Genomic DNA, 20,566 nt, shown 5'->3' with positions numbered 1-20,566 from the left:
ACAGAAATATGAATCTACAATTGACAACTTTTCTTCCTATCGTAGGACCCAATCCCCTTAAACATATCTTTAACTTTTTAATTCCGCTGCACTTGTGTTTACATACTACGTATATTTAACAATTCAGAGCGGAACTCGTTTTTAATTAGCGTTAAGTTTTGCAAAATGATTGCTCGTCAGTGTAATTTGAGAGCGTCATTAAGGGCCTGTTTATAAGGAAAGCGGGCTGGCTCGTATACCAAGATCTCGACGTTGTCCTTATTTCAACCTACTTTTATTTTGCGTTTATGAGAATTAACAAACTAGCCCGGATTGCTATCCAGGCCAGCTCGTTTATTCATATAAACTAGCCAGCCCGCTTTCCATATAAACAGGCCTTAAAAGGAAAATTTCAAGAAAACTTCAATATTTGGGAAGGTTACTCTTTTTAATGTCGAATGTTCACCTTTTGAGATGTTTCAATTACTGACATCAAAACAAAGCTCATTTTTATTTCTTTTTTATAAATTTGTGTTGATTTTGAATAACTATTATTTATTTCCATGGCGGCCATTGTTTGAAATTTCACTAGAATTTAAAAATTTGTGATTGATCTCACATCGATTGAGTAGGTCAATAACAATTCTGGTGGCTCATAAAATTGACCTCAGCTAGGCTTTAGCCTACCTGACCAGTGCGTCAAAAACGCACTGGTTAGTGGACCTGGATGTTCTAGAAGGTTATGGAAACAGTTCGCAGCTTCGTTTGGTTTGAAATTATTATCATCATTAAATCTTGAACTCGTGATGTTCTTAGATGTTCATCTGGCAACACGTCACGCTTCAACCCAATCGATTGATACTTTCCGAAAAACTGTCGTCAGGTGAAATTTTTAAATATAGAGTACTCACAGTGGATGTTAACTATATTTGTTCGTTTTTCCGTCTAAAATATTTGTAGACCAAGCAATCTAATAGCGATGTAACGGATTTCTGGATATCCAGTCCTAGTTTAAGACTGACTGGTGAGACTTAAATATACGACATAAATTCTGCGAACTACACAAACAAAAAATTAAAAGTTGTGTCATATACTAAAAATCAATTTTGTTAATACACTATCCATTCAATTCACCGCCCATCAATCAGACTTTTTTTAGCCTGATTGATGGAATTTCAAGTTGTATCATATACAAAAAATCAATTTTGTCAATACACCATCCACTGTAACTTTTACAACCAAGTGGACAGGTGGAGTTAATACGAACGTCTAATCTCCTCCGACATATTAAAGATATCGAGTTTTTAAGACCATTTAAAAATTTTCAATTTTCGAGAAACTGAATTTTAGTGTTACAAGAGGTGAATTTTAGACGCTTAAAAAATTTTCAATTTTTGAGAAACTGAATTCAAATGTTGTTATTTTCTCTCCGCAACCATGGCCACCGTTTTATTCTCGAGATGAAGATTTCTTCTTTTTCTTTTTACTTTTGGTGGACTCGTCACTTGATTCAATTTTTTCTTTGGATTTTTTCTCTTTTTCACGCTCTTAAAAAAAAAAACAGACATTTTTATTTTGAAAAACTTCAAAAACTTTATCGAAAATTAGTTTTAAATATAAGAATTTTTAAATCTATATATATATATATATATATATAATATATATAAAAAAAATCTATATATAAAAAAAAAAAAAAAAAAAAAAAAAAAAAAAAAAAAAAACCTTCTTCGAATGTGTAAATTTTTGTCAACAAACTTTGCAGTTCTTCTAATACAGAAAAAAAAAAAAGTAGATTAAAAAAAAGTATTTTGAACTGAAAGAGAAAAAACCAATAGTTTCATGTGTGTTGTTCCTGTGTCAACCTGTGAATTGGTCTTCCTCACTTTTAAATATTCTCAATAAAATAAAAACATTTGGAGTTTGATTACTGTAGTTATCTTAAACTTTCTCTATTTGTCTTAAGTTTATCAATTTTTTTTACAAAACTATTAAAATTGATTTAAGAGAAAATATTTGAAACCTTCAGTGCTTTCTTTTTCCTTGTCTTTGTTTTTATCCTTTTTCTTTTTCCTAAAAAAAAAACCATTAAGTTTACAAAGATTGTGTGAAAAGTATATGTAATAAAAAGCAGCAGTTGCAATTGTCTTACGATGGTCAACTGCAACAGACGTCACCAAAATTACGGTTCTTAAGTTTAAAAAAATAACCAGAAAAAAAAAAAAAAAAAACCGCTTCACTAACTTTGTCGACACTCGTTCCGGCGATTTTGACAATGACTTTTTGGATTTTTTTCGAGATGGCGACTTGGAACGAGATTTCGATCGCCTTCTAAAGTTTAAAATATAAATAAAATAATTGATTTAAAATATAAATAAAAAGCTTGATTAAAAATATCACCTGATAAATAAACATGACATTAACGTTTGGGTTAACAAGTCGTGGTTTATATTTAATTTAGGAAAGCATCAACCCATATGAGTAAATTTTATAATGTCAATTCCTCATTCTATCAAGATTCATCGATTTTGAGCTTAAAACGGTTCATCAATGAGCAACTATCAGGTGCCTATAAACTATCAGGTGTCTATAAACAATCAAACTTTGATGTGATTTTCACAAACATTTTGATGTTATAGAAAAAAAAAAACGTATTATAAAATGCCTTGATTTCTTTCGGGGGCTTCTTGTTCGAGATCTTGATTTCTTTCGGGGACTTCTTGTTCGAGATCTTCTTTTAGGACTTTTGGATCTTGAGCGTCTTCGGATACTTCTTGACCTGGACCTTCGTTTTGGACTTCTCGACTTAGATTTCCGCTTCGGAGATCGTGATTTGGACTTTCGTTTTGGACTTCTTGACCTAGATTTAGTCTTAGGACTCGCTGATTTGGACCTTCTGATTGGACTTTTAGTGAAAGACCTTCTTATAGGACTTCGTGACTTTGATCTCTTTCTTGGGCTTATGGAGCGAGATTTTCTACGAGGACTTCTTGAACGAGAAATAGAGCGACGCGATCTTCTTCTTCGATCTCTAAATGAGAATCCGATGAACTGATGAAAAATTCAATTGTTGAAATTTTTCAAAACTTAATTAGGCTACCTGTATCACGTGATATTCACGGAGCCATTATTATTCTATATAAAGAATATTTCTGAGACGTCATTTACTATAAGTAAACGAAATCCTTGGACGTAAAATATAGCTTTTTACAAGTATGAAATACTTTGAATCACAAAGTAAATTCTCAATTCGATTAGTTTTATTGTTGTTGCTTATTTTAGTAAACGAGCCTGATGTTTACAGTAAAGATAATGAATTTACATTTGAAATTTTAAAGACACGAGAAGAATAATGACGAAGTAAAGAAATAGTAAAAAGGTATGTATATATATATATATATATATATATATATATATATATATATATATATATATATATATATATATATATATATATATATATACACACATATATATATACATATATATATATATATATACATATATATATATACACATATATATATACATATATAAACATCGAATTGTAAACCAAATAAAAAAAACTTATTTAAATTTACAATCACTTATAATGATCGTAGTAAGTATTGTTCACTAGTTCCGTGTCTTTTTTTTATTTACCTTTCGTTCGATTGTTTGAAAACCCAAAAAGGAAAATTGTTACAATGCCAGTAAAAAAATGTATAACATAATAACAACTCAGAATCAATAAAAATTGCGTTGAAGATTCAACAGAAATAACTTCTGATTTTTCTGAAGACAATTTTATACCTGGAGGGAGTTCTTCTTCTTCGAGGTGACCTAAATCAGTGAAATGACTTTTTTGTTTTAACAAAAAAAATTCTAACAAAAAGTAAAAAGCAAACAAAAAAAAAAAAAAAAAAAAAAAAAAGAAAAGAAAACCGCATATTAAAATTGTCAATATTTTAACTTCCTGAAACTGCAAACAAATGTTGAAATATTTTCAGTAAACTCAATATGTTAAAATTTGGCGTTAAATCTTATTAAGAAAATTTTCACATATGTTAAATAAGCTATATAGTCAACTTAGTTAAAAGTGAAAGAGGTTCATGCCACCTGTCAGATGGCAGAGGTTGGGTTCTAGTCTTGAGAGATGATCCTAGATGATCCATAAATGGAGTAGAATTGTCATTGTGGTGAGGATGATCGATTTAAGGGGTCTGAGGTATATAAGGTAGGTTTCTGGAAGAGATGGAAAAATTAATACATTCTACAAGGTATTAATTTTGTTATTATATTAAATTGTTAATAGTTGTACTTCATAGTTTAACATTTTGTTAGTTGGTTGTATATTATTTTAACTTTCAGTTAAAACTATTAATAAAAACTTATGTAATAAAACATCTCAAGTTAATGCTGCATTTAAAATTGAAATTAAAGAATCATAAAAATATTTAACTCTGCAAAGTTCAAAAGAGCAACCTCTAAATATTGCTTAAAATTGCTAAAAATTTGTCACCACTCTAAAGTTTTTAAAATCAACATTTCTAAGTTTGTTCTTTTTTTGAACCACCTCATTGAATGCACTATAACAATCCTGAGTACTAAGAAGTCCAAGCAAACCAAAGCAGATCTCTCCTATCAACTTTACTATCAACTAAAAAATCGGATATCGATGCTCATAATGTCATGCTGTGTATTTAATGAAATCAAAGAGTGTAATCTTTTAAAGTTGTTGGAACCTTATAAAATCGGGAAAGAAGTTTTAATAAATTTAAACAGTGAATAACAAATTTACTATTAAAACTCTTCTTTCTTCTCTCTTTCAGATATTGAGAAATTTAGTCCTTGAAAAAATTCTGCATAACCTTTATTTGTCTAAATTGAACTTGATTTAAAAAATCAGAAATTTATTATTCTCAAAAAGTACATCTTTAAGTGAGGAAGCCACCCAAAAAAAATGCAATATTGAATCATTTTCAGTAATGAGTGAATTTGGATTTCTGGCACGAAGACATTAGGATAACTGGTGTAAAGTGGCAGACCATATACATTGCAAGTATTAAAAAAAGTAAATAAGGAAAGATTTCAACAATATGAAGAAACCTTGACTCCAAGATATTCACAGGACACTATTGACTTAATTTAAATAAACTCAATAGACTGTTAATAAGCTTCAGTGATAATTTTGACTTGTTCAATTGATTTGTTAGCTCCTGTAATCTATTCGTGGAGTAACTTAAAAGAATTTGTTTATATTGACTATCCCTGAAATATTTAACAGCTTGATAAAAAACATTCATGCAAAAAATAGATGAGAATGTTTAGAGAAAATTTAATAGAATAGTTTATTATGCGAAAAAGTAAAAAGAAATATTTAAAAACTACAAAAAACTATTCATCTCAATTTCCATATCACTTACCTTGAGATGCTCCTCTTTCTTCGAGGTGACCTTAAAAAAAAAATCTTAAAAAATTATTCTAAACAATTTTAATCTTTATTAAGAAAAAAAAAAAAACAACAACTAATATATTTAACAAAAAATATTCTTAAACACTTAAAAATTATACATACTTAAAATATTGGGATTTAAAATTCTACAAAACAAGTTGTTTTTGTTTAACAACTTTTAAAAAAATTTACCACATAATAAAATTAATTAAAATTATTTCACTGACTGTATCTAATCTTGCTTACTTATGATTTAAATAAAAAATCCTTCAGTGCATACGCGATACACATGTGTTTATCATTAGGGAGCGAAGATGTATCATTTAATGATTAGTCCATCAATCATGTTTGATGCATTAAACAACTCATCGTGTTCAATGGATTGAACTCAATTAGTTTGTTTGATGCATCAAAAATGATTAATTGAACAAAAATGTACCTGAATGATTTACGATGCATTTTATAAAATATATATAAAATGATATAAAATTACTTACATTAGTTGTTTTTTCAATTTCCAATTATGTTCCTTACAATGTCTTTACATTTCACATGAGAAAAAACAACTAACTAACAAATAAAATGAATTGTAAAGCATTCAATTAAACAGATCGTTTAATATATTGTCAATCATAAATCGTTTAATTAAATGACTTATTAATAAGACACATAACAATGAAGTTTTTTTGATGCATTCTAATGCATTGAAATAATCATTTGTTTTGAGATTGCCTTATTGAAGATTTTTTTTTTACTAAGATATTTTAACTTCCATACTTCCATACCCATTTAACATTTGGTTTTAGTTGTACTTTTTTGTTGAATATTTGGTTTGGAATCACTGTTTCAAAAAAAAAAGAGGGGACCATGGCCATCTTTTTTCCATAAATAAAATTCTTTATTATCAGCATCCAGTGTATGATCAAATTTCCCTTAAAAACTTGTCTTAAAAATCTTTATTTATATTTTATTTTAAAAAATATATTTTATTATAAAAGCCTTTATTATAAAAGCATTACAGTGAAAATGAATCAGGAAAGTGTAAAAAAAAAAACTTTATTCCTTTAAAAATAAAAATAAAAAATTTCAGTGAATTTAAAAAAATCCAAACAAAATCTTTCACACTTTAAATAGTTTATCCCAGATGATGAATGGACTATTTTAAACATCGCAACCTTGTTATACAAATTTAGAATGAACAATAAATCTCTGAATGTCTTTTTATCAATAATTTTCAGAAATTAGAAATCTCTTTAAAATAAAAAAAAAGTAACAAAAACAAATTTACCTTGATATACTTCTTTTTCGTATAGGTGATCTACAAAAAAAGCATTACATTATAGTTGTCAAAACAACATAAAATAATTAGAATAAACAATGCAATTTGTACCAAGCTTTTTTACCTTGAGATGCTCTTCCTTCGAGGGGATCTAAAATGTTAAAATAAACTATGTTAAACACAAAAATGTCATTGTTTAAACAAAAATTTGTAAAAATGCTTAAAATATTTTATAATAATACCTAGAAATACTCTTTTTCCTCAATGGAGATCTAAATAATAAAATCCTTATTAGCTGAGCATCATTAGCAAAACAATAAAAGCAATTTCTTTATAATATATATAGTAAAACATCATTAAACAACTCATAAAAGACAAGAAAAACAAACAAACTTTCAATCTTAATAAAATTTCAAAACAAATTAATTCTTTTAAAACATAAAATAGAAAAATATTTTGGTTACAATAAAACTAAACATTAGAAGCCTTTGGAGAAACTTGCCTTTTTATTGATCTTGACCTAAATAGTAATTCAAAAAAAAAATCTTAATCAACATTAAGCTTTACAAAACATTTTTTTATAAGTATTGATCTTCACTAAAAAAGTTATTATCCTCAAAAATTTCTCAATAAGACATCGCTTGGCAAAAAATCTATGCAGTTAAACAAATTGTTATGAGAAATGTTGGTTCAGCAAAGTTTACCATTAAACAAAATACCTTGAACGTCGGGTCCTAGAACGACTACGAGGTGATCTGGAAAAGCAAATTTTTACAAAAGAGCTCAGACTCTGAGACTTAATGTTACGTACAGTAAACAACAAAAGAATAATTCAACAATACAAGAAAAAAATAATTCAACAGTACAACAAAAGAAAATTTCAACTATACAACAAATGAATAATTTGTATGAAATAAACCAAAGTGTTTCCAACCCTTTTAAAAAAATAAACATTTGTTACCCTGTTCGACTTCTTCTGCTCCCTAAATTAAACAAACAAAAACAAAACCAAACAATATTTACAATACAAAACAAGTATTAAAAAACTTAAAACAAGTATTAAAAAAAACTTAAAACAAAGCATTTTTTTCCCGCCTAATCATCTTAGATTCATTGTTAGATCAATTTGCTTATCTAAATACTTATCCTACAAAATGGTGGTCTTTTCCAGTCTATATTCCTGTCTTACATATTACATAGCAGATTAATTTGCTTATCTAAATATCTTATCCTACAGAATGGTGGTCTTTTCTCGTCTATATTATCCCGTCTATATTCCCATCTTATATATTACATAGCAGATTAATTTGCTTATCTAAATATCTTATTCTACAGAATGGTGGTCTAGAGTTTATTCTAGGAATTCATTTTAGCAAAATAAAAAGTGATCATTATAAAACCAAATGAACTTTAAAAACCAAAAAAGCAAATAATTAAAAAACATTCAAAAGGTCAGCAAACACCTCACAGAATCTAAGAGGAAGGAAATTTCAAAAGTTCATCTTTTTAGTAAAATATCAATCAGAAGATATTTACTAAATAAAATAAGAAAACATTGATGCAAACTAGTTTATGCCCTAGGATGTAGGTTGATTGTTGAGTTAATTACAGACTCACTGGCTTTACGAACAGGAGTTCGACCAATCGCAATTTGTTCACTCTCTGGTTTGATAATAGGATGCTTTGAATAGTCCACTCTAGAAGAAAAAAAGACTATTTACAACATTTACAAGACATTTACAACACTCTATCATCTTATAATAAAACTTGTTTTTATGAGAAACTAGCAAACAATTTCACAGATCAAAATCTGTTATTAAAAGAATGTTTATTACCTCAGGCAACGCCCACCAAACAAAACACCATTATACTGTAATGCTGTTGGTACAGATTCTATTGCTGTAAACTCTACAAACGCATACCTAATGAAAATATCATTTATTAGCATTTAGTGGTCATTTTTAAATTATCTCTCAGATACTTCAGGAAACTTAGCAATTATACGTACTTGCCAGTATCTCCTTTACACATGCGTAAATACTTGACCTCCCCAACTCCAGAGAAAAATGCCATTAATTGATCAGCAGAAATCTACAATGCAATTGTTGAGTTTAAGTTAATGCAATAACTATATTTATAAATATTTTACACAAAGAATAAGAAATGTTAGCAATAGCACAATAAAAGTTAAAAAAAAGTAGTTTTTACAGAAGACTTATCATATGGGTTTTCATATCTCATATATTTAATTTTATATCATATGGATATTATTACTTATTAATACTTGGATTGTTGTAAATAAGCATTGAAAGTATTTGCATCTACAATTATTCCCATGTTTATTGGCGTATTTACATTTAGCAGTATTTACATATTTGTAGTATATATAATCAGTGTGTTTATATTTAGCAATATTTAGCAGTGTATTTAGATTTTTTTAGGTTTTGCAAACAAAAACTTGGACTCAAATATGAAGTTTTATTTTAGTTTTCAGTTTTTAAGTAATTTTTTATAGTTCTCTTTTTAAAAAAAATCAATAAAAGATTTCAAGCCCAAAATATTGATTTTAGGATTTCGAGCTTGACTTGAAATTATCAGGTTTTATTTAAATACTACGGATACTTAAAATCAAACAGGAACATTTTCAAACAAATCCATTCAAAAAAAATGTTTGAGGTTGTCAAAGTCTTATCCAAACATTTCTGTAATATTATATAGTAGTTTTTTAAACCATCCTTTAAAATTCATGAGAACAACAAACAAATACCATTCAACTAATGAGGCAATGCCCAAGGTTGCTAAAAGTACATTGGATTTTAATCTACTTATTTGGGACTTATATCTCTTTTAATACTAATTTGTTCTAGGTTTTTGTGATTACGTAACAAACTTATTGAAAATATCACTTAGTGATGAAGCTAACATATCAGTTTGATTTGTTTATTCTTCCAACAAAGAGACAGTTAAAAAAGAATTGATTTTAGTCCATATGACAGCAAGACAACAAAAATTGATATAGGCTTTTTGTAAGCCAGAGCCTAATCTAGAAACTTCAAGTTTTTTAATTTCAATTAATTGAAATAAGACACATATCAGGTCTTTAGAAAAGAACATTTGCTTTTAACTTACATCAGCTGGAATATTTTGAACAAATATAGTTCTGCGAATCTCATCAATTTCAACTGGGTCTGTAGCAGTTGTAATAACAGGAACAGGCGGAAGTGGAGGAATTTCCTAAAAATAAATTTATAACAATATAAATAAATAAAAACATTTTATAGTCTTTCGAACAAATACAAATGCTTTAAAAAAATTAGCTGCAATCTTTTTTTATGATTTTTTATACAATTAAGTTGAAAAGAGTTCCATTAAAAGGTAAAAAGAAAACAGAAATAATAAAGCCACAAAGTAAAAAAAATGATAACAAATACTATAGACAAAGCATTTTTTGCATCAAAAGACTAACTAATTAAATTGCATAACCCTGGGCTACTAGAGAAAAAAAAGATAATTCCATTTTAATCACACCTAGCATTGATTTCCTCAGTTTGAAGTTTTATTGTACTTTATTTTGATTCAGCAAAAAGATCTTATATTGTTTACATAACTCTCCATTCTACAGGTACAAGAAGTAACCTTTGAATTGCAGCAGTCAATCAATCATGTCAAAGGTTGAGCCCAGTGTCTAATAGTGTGCAAGAGAATCTATTAATCCATAATAGCCTTCAAGAAAAAATTTAATTTTAGCGTTCTGAATTTGAAAGATCCATGGTCAGACGAGGAGCAACTGGAGCAGCCATAATATCATAATCGTTACCTGAAGACTCAGCTGCCACACAGGAGTATGATCCACGTGACCATTAATTGGACTTCCATCATGTCACAATGGTTTCTTTGGGTCATAGATTGAAAATAAAAGTGATTCATCCTTTAACAAATTCCAATTGCCAACTGCAAAATGATTAAACTTTGAACCTTTATTGTACAAAACCCTGATGAAATAATATGTGGATTCTCAACCAGTAACTCTCAACATTTAACTCTCATTTCAACATCTCAACTCTCAACTGTAACTGCCATTTTATCTTCTTGACATCATGTGACAAATAATCATTCTTAAAATGTTATTTAAGTTTGTCATTAATGTTACTCACTTTCACTGAATGTTTTTAGGACATATTAGCTGATAAAATCTCTTTCTCATCTTCTTTTGGTTTTAAACTTTTTTTACTTATCTTATTTACTGCTAAAATTACTAAAAACTTACATTATCACTTGGAGGGATGTGATTCAACAATCCTGCAGTTGGCATCCCTGCATAGGCATTTATAGACTTCAATAAGCTTACACATTCGTTTTCTTCAGGAACATCAGCTAAAATTATAAAATTATCAATATGCAGAATATATACACTGTAGCATTTTTAAGGTAACAAGTATTACCTTCAATTATCTATTACAAAACAAAATATTTACCATTGACAGTGCAAAAATAAAAGGCAGAATTTGCCAAAAATGATCATTTGATCTCCTAAAGTCTAGCTGGTCAAACTGACGTGAAAATATTATAAAAATAGAATTTAAAAAAATAGAAATTAAGGGAATACCAAAAGGCAGAATCACCTTAATGAAATGAACCAGAATACATAACTACTGCTGGTTGCTTTAAAACAATGACTTACAACAATAACTGAAACAATGCCAATGAACAGAAATTTGATTGACAATTTTCGAAATAGAACAATTCTTTATTTAATACAAAAAAAAAAACTGTATAAAATGTAAAATCATAAATAGTATGAAAACAAATAAGATAAATTAAAAAAAAAAAAGACATAAAAATATTAATTGCTCTATCAATTAATATAATGTAAATCTTAGAAAACAACTGATATTATAAATATAAAAAAGAGAAGCTTGAAATTTTGAAACTTCTAATAAATGCTTTTTAATTTTTACTGAACGCTTTTGAACTGGTTTTTGTTGAACTTATATTTCATTTTCGTTATGTTTTTCTTATGTCAATTAAAAGGAGAGACAAAAATCAGTTGTTTTGAAAAAAAAAACTGAAGATGAGATTTTTTAGCTGTGCCAAAACTAACAATTCATCAAAATGGAGTTGAAAATCTCTGTACATTTCACTGAAAAATTATTTGGAATAATACTTACATCTTTAGCAAAAAAAAAAATCTTTGTTAATTAGTTCCAAGTATTTAGTTGGTCTAAAAAACTTTAAGAACATTTAAGAAAGAGGCCCTCATTACACTTGAAAATTTAAAAACTCTACAAGCTATAACTTAGTTTATTCTGTAGTACAAATAAAATGTTAATGTTTTATGATAAAATGTCAAAATGACACAATATTTTTTAGGAAGAAACATCAGTAACAGTTGCAAAAACATATTGTAGCTGCATAAAATATAAGTAAAAATATAAGAAAACATATTGTAGCTGCATAAAATATAAGTAAAAATATAAGAAAACATATTGTAGCTGCATAAAATATAAGTAAAAATATAAGAAAACATATTGTAGCTGCATAAAATATAAGTAAAAATATAAGAAAACATGTATTCAAAAACTTTAAAACTTGTCCAATCAAAGTGATAACAAATAATGTTCTTACTTCGATTGATTGGTACAACAATGAGCGCCTTATCAATGAACACTGTGTTGGTAAGATGCTGTGCTATACCACATTGTTCTGAATTATCGTACTGGATGTAACAAAGCTTTACTGCAACTTTTATGTTTTCACTAAAACAAAATGCTACCACTTAACTTTGCTGCTTTTCAAACAGTTTCAATCACAAAAACTATTCTGCACCAGTTTAATTATACTTTGTCTGTGTATTAGTCAACAACAGAAAACACAGTATTTATTGAAAATACCAATGTGTTTACATATGATACATTATTAGGTCATTAAGCTTGCTTTGTCAATGTAGAGTAACAAATATTACAAAATATCATTACAGCAAGTAAATCTCTTGCAAAACTTACCAACAGAAAGTCTTAAGATCATTTATTTTTAAAGCCATTTTTTCTGACATTTTTTTGGGAAAGATTTATGATTTATTGCAGCTTTTGGTTTTTATTCAACCTCTGTGGATTTTTCTATTTCTTTTAAGACATTTTGAAGTAAATAAGCCATATTGCTTTTCTTAAGACTCTTTTTAAAGATATTGCAATATATTGAATCATTGATAAACTTGAATTGCTCCCTAAGCTGTCTTTTAAATAAAATTTATCGCTACTTATGTATAATTTACTTATATTACAAGGTCATTATGATTTACCAAAGTGTTCTGAAAACAATGATTGTAGAGAGCTAGTGTGATATTCCATACAAAAGTCAGAAGGAGTCATATACCACAGATATTTTAGCTTTTAAAATCAAAGAACAACTTTTACCTCTGTTAAAAGTCAATTCACATGCAGCACCAGTATGTTCTTTACAGTGTTCTTAATTATGTTAAAAAAAGATTTTTTGATCTTTTTTAAAATACTTTCTCCAAATTATTTATAGGAATCTACTAGAAACACTTTAAATAGTTACAATTTAAATTAACTCAAAAATGAAGACAGAGGTTACCAACCTTTCTTTAAAAGAGTCATATAAAAAAGAAAAGCTAAATTTTTGAAATAAGCAGCACTAAGTACACATAAATATTTTTAAAAATATACCTTTTTGATGGCTTGTATTGAAACACACCATTAAATAACAATTGAAATAGAGAAATTCAATAACTTTATTTTTGTTTGTTTTCTGCTTTTCATATAAAAAAAGAGCAACCTTAGAGGATATCAACTTATGGTAAAACTGATAATAGAAAACGTGAATAAATAGAACTAATTTTTTGAATATAGAGAAACAACAACAAAAAAATGAACAGGGGAAAAAACAAGATCTAATCAGCTTGGTAAAAAAATTGACTTAAACCTAACTTGAATTTATTTATTTCAAAATTTTACTATGGAGCAGACCTTTCTTCACCTAAAAAGTCTTTTAGAAAAACAATCACATGATAAGTATCACACAAGCTTTATAGTAAATCATTAAAAATATTTGGAGAAATTTCTTCCTAAAAACATTTCTGCTGAAAATATTACTTAACCAATACACAGGTATAAATTATGCTTACTCTGAGGGATACAGCCTTATATCGGTTACTGTTCCAAGAAAACCAAATAAAGTTGCCATCTGCTGAAGTGTGGCACCTGGAGAAACATTTGTTATTTGTATGACCTTTCCAGTAAAAGAATCATCTACTTTTTCCTTCATTTTTCTCTTTCCATAAACTTTTATGCCATTTAAAAGCTTAACAAAAAAAATTTAACATCATTCAGTGAATATTTTTTTAATACTGTATTAATACAGCAATATTTAACACTGTATCAAAAAATTACTGTAATACAATATTAAAAATACTGTATTGTTAATAAAATTAATAATACAGTATTTTTAATACTGATACAATTTTTCTTACCACTGACTACATGTTTTAACACTTAATTAAAAATCTGATTAATATATTTATCAGCCTTTTCATTTTGTTTGCACTCTTTAGTGCTAAATATAATTCAACATCGAAATAAATAGTGATAACTTAGTGTAACAAGGAGAGAGAATAGCAAAAAAAAAGCTCGTCGGACAAGAAATAGAGTAATATCTTTTCACTAGAGTGACCCATTCTTACCCATTATGAACAACCTGAACTTAGACTAAAAACGGCTTTTATCTTAAGGCCGGTTTCAAAGACTGAAGTTCATTAAAAGCGGCCGCAAAGATTTTGAGTTAAAGTAAATTTTTTAAAATTCGGAAGGAAAACGTTAATGACAAAACAAATGTCACTTGTCAATCTTCAGGAAAATTTTTAAAAACTTGCAGTTCTTTCGGAACGAGCTATAAATCACAATAATTATCTCTCCAAAATATAACTCGTTTGTTTCTAACCCATCTTTTATTTGAATCAGTGTTTTTTAAAAGGGCTGGTTTGCTCAAAACCCGTTTTTGAGAAAACTAAAAAAAACTCTTTATATCTTTTAATATTAAATATACAGAATTTGTGTAATACATTTTTAAAAAACATATGCAAGAGTAACATCTTAGCACACTTTGATAATTGTTATAACATTTCGTTTGTTAACAATTAATGTATGAAATTTCGAAAAATTGGCCCTTTTAAAAAAAATCGAATATTTCGAAATCGAAACTGCTTACATTTTCCGTGTTTTGCGGCTAAAAATACGAATCAGCTGGAGAGTGATTTTTTTAAAAAGGGCGTATTTGAAGCAAACTTGCCTTTTTAAAAAAAATCGAAAACTTTCAGGTGGTTTTATTTGTGTAAGAAGATAAAATTTAAACACATTTTTAACATAAACTGATGAAGCCATCAAAGAAGGACACAAAACACACAAAAAGTGAATTTCAAAAAAAATGTCAAATCAGCCCTTTTAAAAACACTGATTCATTTACTCTCGATGGTTTTCTGGCTTCTCTTTACAAGTGTCAGTACTTATTTCTATTTCAATGTCAGGGATAATGCATAACAACTGAATATAATTTCAAGGTCTGTGTTTCACATGACACAGAATGTCGTTCACTTATAGGGCTTGGTTCGACGCATCACTGAGTTATTGTAGCAGGCTGCTACTTGGTAATGCACTTCGCCTTTGATGGTTCCCACCAAATCATATCGCGAATTCGAAATTTTTCCTCCATATCATTTTTTGCCGGAAGGTTCTCTTTTTTCAACCCTTTAACACTAATTGGATAGCTGTATATTTTGTCAATTGGGCTTATATCATTTTTGTTGGCTGAAGCATTATACCAATATATTGCTTCCAGTATTGACACTTTTAATCGTTCTGCTATTCTCTTAATTGTACGGTGGTTTCTTTCCACAATTCCATTTCCTTCAGGATTATAAGCGGCTCGAAACTTCCCTCCTCCACTGCTTTTAATACTTTTGAATTAATCATCTTAACAACCGCCTCCTCTGCCACCATCATGTCCTCCTCTGCCTCTTCCTCTACCACGTCTACCACCTCTCTTGTCTTCAAGAGATATAACTTTGTTAAGCAAGCGGTCGGGGTTTTCTCTATCTCTCCATTTTCATTTGACTCTCCATTTAATACCATCAAAAACATGATCTTCATGATCTTTCCTTTTAATTTCAATTTTGTTGACTTTATCTTTGTTCAAAACTGCTGTCCTACAATTGCTCAACCCAAACTTCGCTTTTCCAATGAAGAAATGGAGACTCCTCCTAGTAACTTAATGGAACTCATTCCGAGCATCATATTAACTCCAAATCCACTAAGATCACGCAATCGCGCACTTTAATGCTATCATCCTCAAGAGTCAGACCGATGATTCAATGCATTCATGAACCTTTCCTCATTTCATCGCTCATTAAATTATCAAGTGCCTAAAATGAAACACAAACAAAAAATGAAAACTTGTGCACAACTTGAAGAAACCAAAAAGGTTTTTCTACTTTATAAAAGAGCGATTTAATATCAACGCTGTGTCATTTTCAGTTTGAGGAAACATTTGATTCTGATTGGCCGTCTCTCCATCACATTCCTATATGGAGAAAATGTTTTTCTTTTTTATTGCTGTAGTTTTTCTTTTCATTTCTTAAATATTTTTCTAATAAGCAGAATAGAACATTAGTCACTGAATTATATTGGAAATTATTAAATCAATATTAAAAAAAAAAAAACCCGTTAAATGCAAATAATCAAAAGATTGATTGCGAAAACAAGCAAAAAAGCGTTCAAATGGTTAGAAAAACATGTTGTAAAAACGAAATTAGACTGGCAGTGGGCGTAAATGCCACCTTTATAACTACACCTGCCTTGTATTTCTTCTTCGATTACAGCTGTTTATTTTCTTTCAGTCAACATAACTTCACTTTTCAGCTTTTTGCCCATGTGCGATAAGTATGGCTGACCACGGTTGTGGAAACTTTCCTTACATTTTTTGTGTAAGTTTATCAAAAACATCAAAGAAACACGACAGAGTTTGTTTAAAAAATGTACTTGCAAGCCAATTTAAGTATATTACTTTATCAACATCAACAGTCTGTGTATGTGTGTGTGTGTGTGTGTGTGTGTGTGTGTGTGTGTGTGTGTGTGTGTGTGTGTGTGTGTGTGTGTGTGTTTATACATATATAGTCTAGCGAATGAAGTGACAAATTAAATTTGATTTGGAAATTTTAAAAGCTCTTCGAAACTGTAAATGCGTTTCAGTTATCTAATATAGCCGTTATAAAATGTTACAACATAAATAGTTTTGTAAAATAACAAAATAAATACTCTAAAAATTAATAAGTTAATTAGTATTATTTACTTAGAGAGAGAGAAGAAAAAAAAAAAAAAAAACGACAAAAAGGGTGAAAAAAACAACAATTTTCGTTTTCTTTATTTAATGATGCCAAGTTTAATACTTTAATAATCTTCGTTTTCTTTATTTGATGATGCCAAGCTTACGTCGCGTCTTAACTTGATGTAGAATTTTAGAACGTCTTTATGGGCACGAACGCAATTACGAGACATGTCGAGAACGCGCAAACCTTGGAGACTTTTTGCACGTGATAGTGCGACGTAAGCTTGACCGTTCTCAAAAACACGACCAAGCGACACTTCACAACAGTCCAAAGTTAAACCCTAAACATGAAGCGGAGTTATAAGTCTTTATTTGATGAAAATCGTTCACAAAAATGCTACTTAGAAAATTTATTACGATCAGGAGAAGAACCTTGTTATAAAATACGGAATGGTTGGCAAACAATTTACGAACTTCATACCTGACTTTTATGAATTGAAATTGCCCAAGCCAACTGGAGCGGCAGTTGCACTCGAGAAACAGCTCCGGCGAGAGTTTTGTAAACAAATCTTTCTCGTTTAATTATCATCTCCATACCTTGAGCAAAACGGACCAAAGGTAAGCCTAAAATAAAGCTGGCGCTAACTTTATCTTGCCCAATTACATTAAATTGTCTAACTAAAAAAAACAATACAGAAAGAGACGGAAAATCTACAAACAGTATGTTATTATAGTTTTACCATCTTTATCTGATAAAAACTTGATGACTACACCACGTGCACCATTAACAAGACCTCTGCTGACATCAAGATTTTTCGTCAACATTACCTATTGAGATAAAAGAAGCCAATTAGTGACAAAATAAACAAATGCTAAAACAAATGACATAGACTAAAATGAAAAGTATTGGTTTATGATAATTTATGCAACAACTCAGACACCAATCAAATCGAACAATAAAAAAAATGAATACCTGGGCTCCAACTTTCAGCTCCAACTTAGATTGGATAGGAAGTTGTTTATTCATTTGTTCAGTATATTCTTTGCTGCTATCTGAAGAAACAAACACTTTACACTCGGTTTTTAACTCCTTCATTTTCGTTTCGTTGATTTCCTCGGCGCTGTTTTTGTGAGTACATAGTCTCGTTGCCTGGATACCTGCAACCTCGATTACGTTATTTTGTGTTGCAACTAACTTGCTGTAAACTTCGTCTGGACACCTGAAAACGTTTTTATTACTTTATTTACTCTGATTTTTTTTGTACTCTAAAAATATTTTGTATTCTTTGAATGATTAAGTTATATAAAAACTTATTTTATATATGTAAAAAAAAAAAAAAAATGTGTTGATGATTAATTCAAATAAAAATGCACGCAACAGCTATTATAAATCTTTAACTAAAAAAATATTTCAAATTTATTTTTACTTAGTGATATACTAATCTCGGTGTCTTGAAACAGGTAAAATTCCCAATGTAAAAGTCTAAAAAATTTCTCTCACTTTCCCACACGAATGTAACGCAATAAGTCGATGAAGTCTTCGTCTTTTTGTCTCTTTACTTCTGTTAGCTCCATAGAAACCTGCATGGTGTCCTTCCAACATTTTGCCTGCTCATACAACAGTTATTTTTATTACAATTAGTAAAACTATTGAATGAAAATTTTGTAAAAACTTCGAGAAGTACGTTAAAAGTGAAGAGAAAAAAAGTTGAAAACTCTACTTTAAGGTTTTTTATACAACCTGGAAGCAAAATTCTACTTTAAAGGTTTTTTACACAACCTGGAAGCAAAATTCGTAATTTTGAAGTTGATTTTTCTTCTTTACCGGCGGAAGCTGCAGAAAATCTCCACATGCAATGAGTTGTATTCCACCAAATGGTAACTCAGAATCACGTACAGCACGTGCAACCTGAGATATTAAGAAGTAAATTCGTAGAAGTTGTCTTAGAACAGCAATTTACATCGCAGAGGTTAACAAAATGTGCAAAGATAATGAATAAGAATCTTACATGGAACTTATAGCAGTGTTTTCAGTAAAAAAAATCAACAAATTTTTCATAACACTAATGAAACCTGCTCAATTTTGTCAAAAAACTCAGCATCCACCATCGATATTTCATCAATTACAAGTGTCTTGCAGCGCTTCCAATTTCGAATTACAGATGGGCGAGATGCTAACTCAATGCACTGCTCTAGACTTGCTTCACCAGATCCAATTCCTAAAAAATATTTTGACAAACTACATTTTTAATTTTATAAAAACTTTTAGAACCTAGATATTTTTTTAAAACTCCTGTACATTAACATGTCAAAAAAAAAAAAAAAAAAAAAAAAGAACAAAAACAATCACCTGCAAAGGAGTGAAGAGTTACTCCTCCAATTTGACAAGCCGCAACTCCTGTACTTGCTGAAGCAACTGTTGTTTCTGGTGGCAAAGCACCAATTATTCTTTTTAGTAAATAAGACTTTCCTGTTCCTGCACTTCCAGTAAAAAAAACATTGAACCCTTGCTTTACAGCATTTATAACCCTATCTTGCTCCTTGGTCAATAAGCAGTTTATTTTTATAGCTTTACCTTCTGATGAGTTCAGATTTAACAAACTGTTATTAGGATTATCTGTTAGAATGGTTTTAGGTTCTTTTTTACTATTTCCTAGTTTCACTAAACTAATTGCTGAAGTTGAAGAAAGAAGTCTTTTTCTTGAGTTGTTATCCATAATTTCAAGCCCACGCTTGGTAGCTCGTACAGGAGTAACTTGTAATGACGAATTTGAAACTTTTGAATTTACCAAAGGACACTTAGTTATTTGCTTGTCTTTAAATGATTTTACATCCTGCAATGATAGCGGACTTATCTCTTCAAATGACTTCCGTGCATTTGAATATAATTTGACACGATCAGTTGTTGTAGACTTATGAATGCCTGTTTTAACTCTCAACAGTTTTAGAAAAGTGGCTAATTGATCAGGAGGAGCATTTGAAATTAACAAATTTGTAAAAAGTTTTTGGAACATTATTGTTGTCTTACCAATATTTACAAACTTATCTAATATACAAAACTCTTTTAATATGAATGCTTCACAAGCAAATTTGAGTAAAATATCTCGAAACTGGTCACGCCCTAGTTTTACATAAACACCTGAAAATTCCTGACGCTTTTGAATTTGTCCTTGTTGATTCAAAACTTCTACAATGATAGTGCACTGTAAGTTGCCAAAAGATTCCATTCTATTAACTTATTACCTTTAAAATAAAAAAAAAACTTTAAAGACTTCATGGCTGAAACTCTATCTCACAGCTAATCTTTACATTTAATTGTAATATGGGCCTGCTAGAACAGAATCTTGTTAAAATGTTCCACATTTAATTTAAACACTCAAATATAAACTTTCTGGAATGCTGATATTGGATGGAACTGGAAACTAAATAATTTGTTAGTTTCAATGCCTTTTATAACAATCATTAGAAAAAGTAGGCTATGAAAAAAAAAAGTACAATTGCTAATAGGTTTTTGAAAAATAGCTGAATTTATTTAAATAATA

At 29.0% G+C, this 20,566-nt stretch overlaps 2 protein-coding genes and 1 long non-coding RNA gene across 9 annotated transcripts; 1 reads left to right on the top strand and 2 right to left on the bottom strand.

Annotated features, from left to right (window-relative positions):
- Positions 1–1,053: 1,053 nt before the first annotated feature.
- Positions 1,054–14,039, bottom strand: LOC145192729 (uncharacterized). Of its 4 annotated transcripts, XM_090084827.1 has the most exons (20): positions 13,834–14,039; positions 12,315–12,445; positions 10,957–11,063; positions 9,819–9,923; positions 8,698–8,780; positions 8,525–8,611; positions 8,307–8,386; positions 7,651–7,672; positions 7,409–7,444; positions 7,192–7,209; positions 6,932–6,961; positions 6,814–6,840; positions 6,699–6,728; positions 5,382–5,411; positions 3,769–3,798; positions 2,642–3,007; positions 2,221–2,307; positions 2,000–2,049; positions 1,702–1,746; positions 1,054–1,526 (listed from the first exon to the last, which is right to left on the bottom strand). In XM_090084827.1, the coding sequence occupies exons 1-20, from the start codon at positions 13,971–13,973 to the stop codon at positions 1,429–1,431; spliced, it is 1,602 nt and encodes a 533-aa protein (XP_089940953.1). In that variant the 5' UTR covers positions 13,974–14,039; the 3' UTR covers positions 1,054–1,428. The 4 variants fall into 4 exon arrangements, 2 of the variants coding, with proteins under 2 accessions (XP_089940953.1, XP_089940962.1); XR_016451712.1 differs by lacking the exon at positions 7,192–7,209 and having other exon boundaries at positions 7,394–7,444; XM_090084836.1 differs by lacking the exon at positions 3,769–3,798.
- Positions 10,898–14,014, top strand: LOC149894850 (uncharacterized). The gene is made up of 2 exons (XR_016451715.1): positions 10,898–12,112; positions 12,240–14,014. It is a non-coding gene; the product is annotated as an uncharacterized LOC149894850 (long non-coding RNA).
- A 3,053-nt stretch (positions 14,040–17,092) lies between the features above and the next one.
- LOC145192315 (ATP-dependent DNA helicase PIF1-like) lies at positions 17,093–20,309 on the bottom strand. 4 transcript variants are annotated; one of them, XR_016452971.1, is made up of 8 exons: positions 19,375–20,309; positions 19,098–19,243; positions 18,805–18,933; positions 18,452–18,632; positions 17,998–18,244; positions 17,765–17,852; positions 17,506–17,648; positions 17,093–17,365 (listed from the first exon to the last, which is right to left on the bottom strand). XR_016452971.1 is itself a non-coding variant. In XM_080069548.2 (8 exons), exons 1-8 carry the CDS (start codon positions 20,249–20,251, stop codon positions 17,147–17,149), a joined length of 1,956 nt encoding a protein of 651 aa, XP_079925674.2. In that variant the 5' UTR covers positions 20,252–20,309; the 3' UTR covers positions 17,093–17,146. The 4 variants fall into 4 exon arrangements, 2 of the variants coding, with proteins under 2 accessions (XP_079925674.2, XP_089945230.1); XR_016452972.1 differs by having other exon boundaries at positions 18,850–18,933; XM_080069548.2 differs by having other exon boundaries at positions 18,526–18,632.
- Between the last annotated feature and the right edge of the window lie 257 nt (positions 20,310–20,566).

The sequence above is a fragment of the Hydra viridissima genome, unplaced genomic scaffold, assembly GCF_058129835.1.
Source record: "Hydra viridissima isolate aposymbiotic clone 2 unplaced genomic scaffold, HvirCarnegie_v1 scaffold_1, whole genome shotgun sequence".
NCBI classification, from domain to species: domain Eukaryota; kingdom Metazoa; phylum Cnidaria; class Hydrozoa; order Anthoathecata; family Hydridae; genus Hydra; species Hydra viridissima.
This window is presented reverse-complemented; position numbering and strand designations above follow the sequence as displayed.

Bases quoted from the DNA above. Each gene is read 5' to 3' on its own strand.
- LOC145192729 (XM_090084827.1), bottom strand. From the start codon at position 13,973: ATGAAGGAAAAAGTAGATGATTCTTTTACTGGAAAGGTCATACAAATA. The intron at 9,924-10,956 runs GTAAGTTTTTAG...ATTTATTTTTAG, and splicing joins ACATCCCTCCAAGTGATAAT to GAAATTCCTCCACTTCCGCC. The intron at 8,387-8,524 runs GTAATAAACATT...TTTTTCTTCTAG, and splicing joins TTTGGTGGGCGTTGCCTGAG to AGTGGACTATTCAAAGCATC.
- LOC145192315 (XM_080069548.2), bottom strand. From the start codon at position 20,251: ATGGAATCTTTTGGCAACTTACAGTGCACTATCATTGTAGAAGTTTTG. The intron at 19,244-19,374 runs GTGATTGTTTTT...AATATTTTTTAG, and splicing joins AACTCTTCACTCCTTTGCAG to GAATTGGATCTGGTGAAGCA. The intron at 17,853-17,997 runs GTATTCATTTTT...TTATCTCAATAG, and splicing joins AGCTGAAAGTTGGAGCCCAG to GTAATGTTGACGAAAAATCT.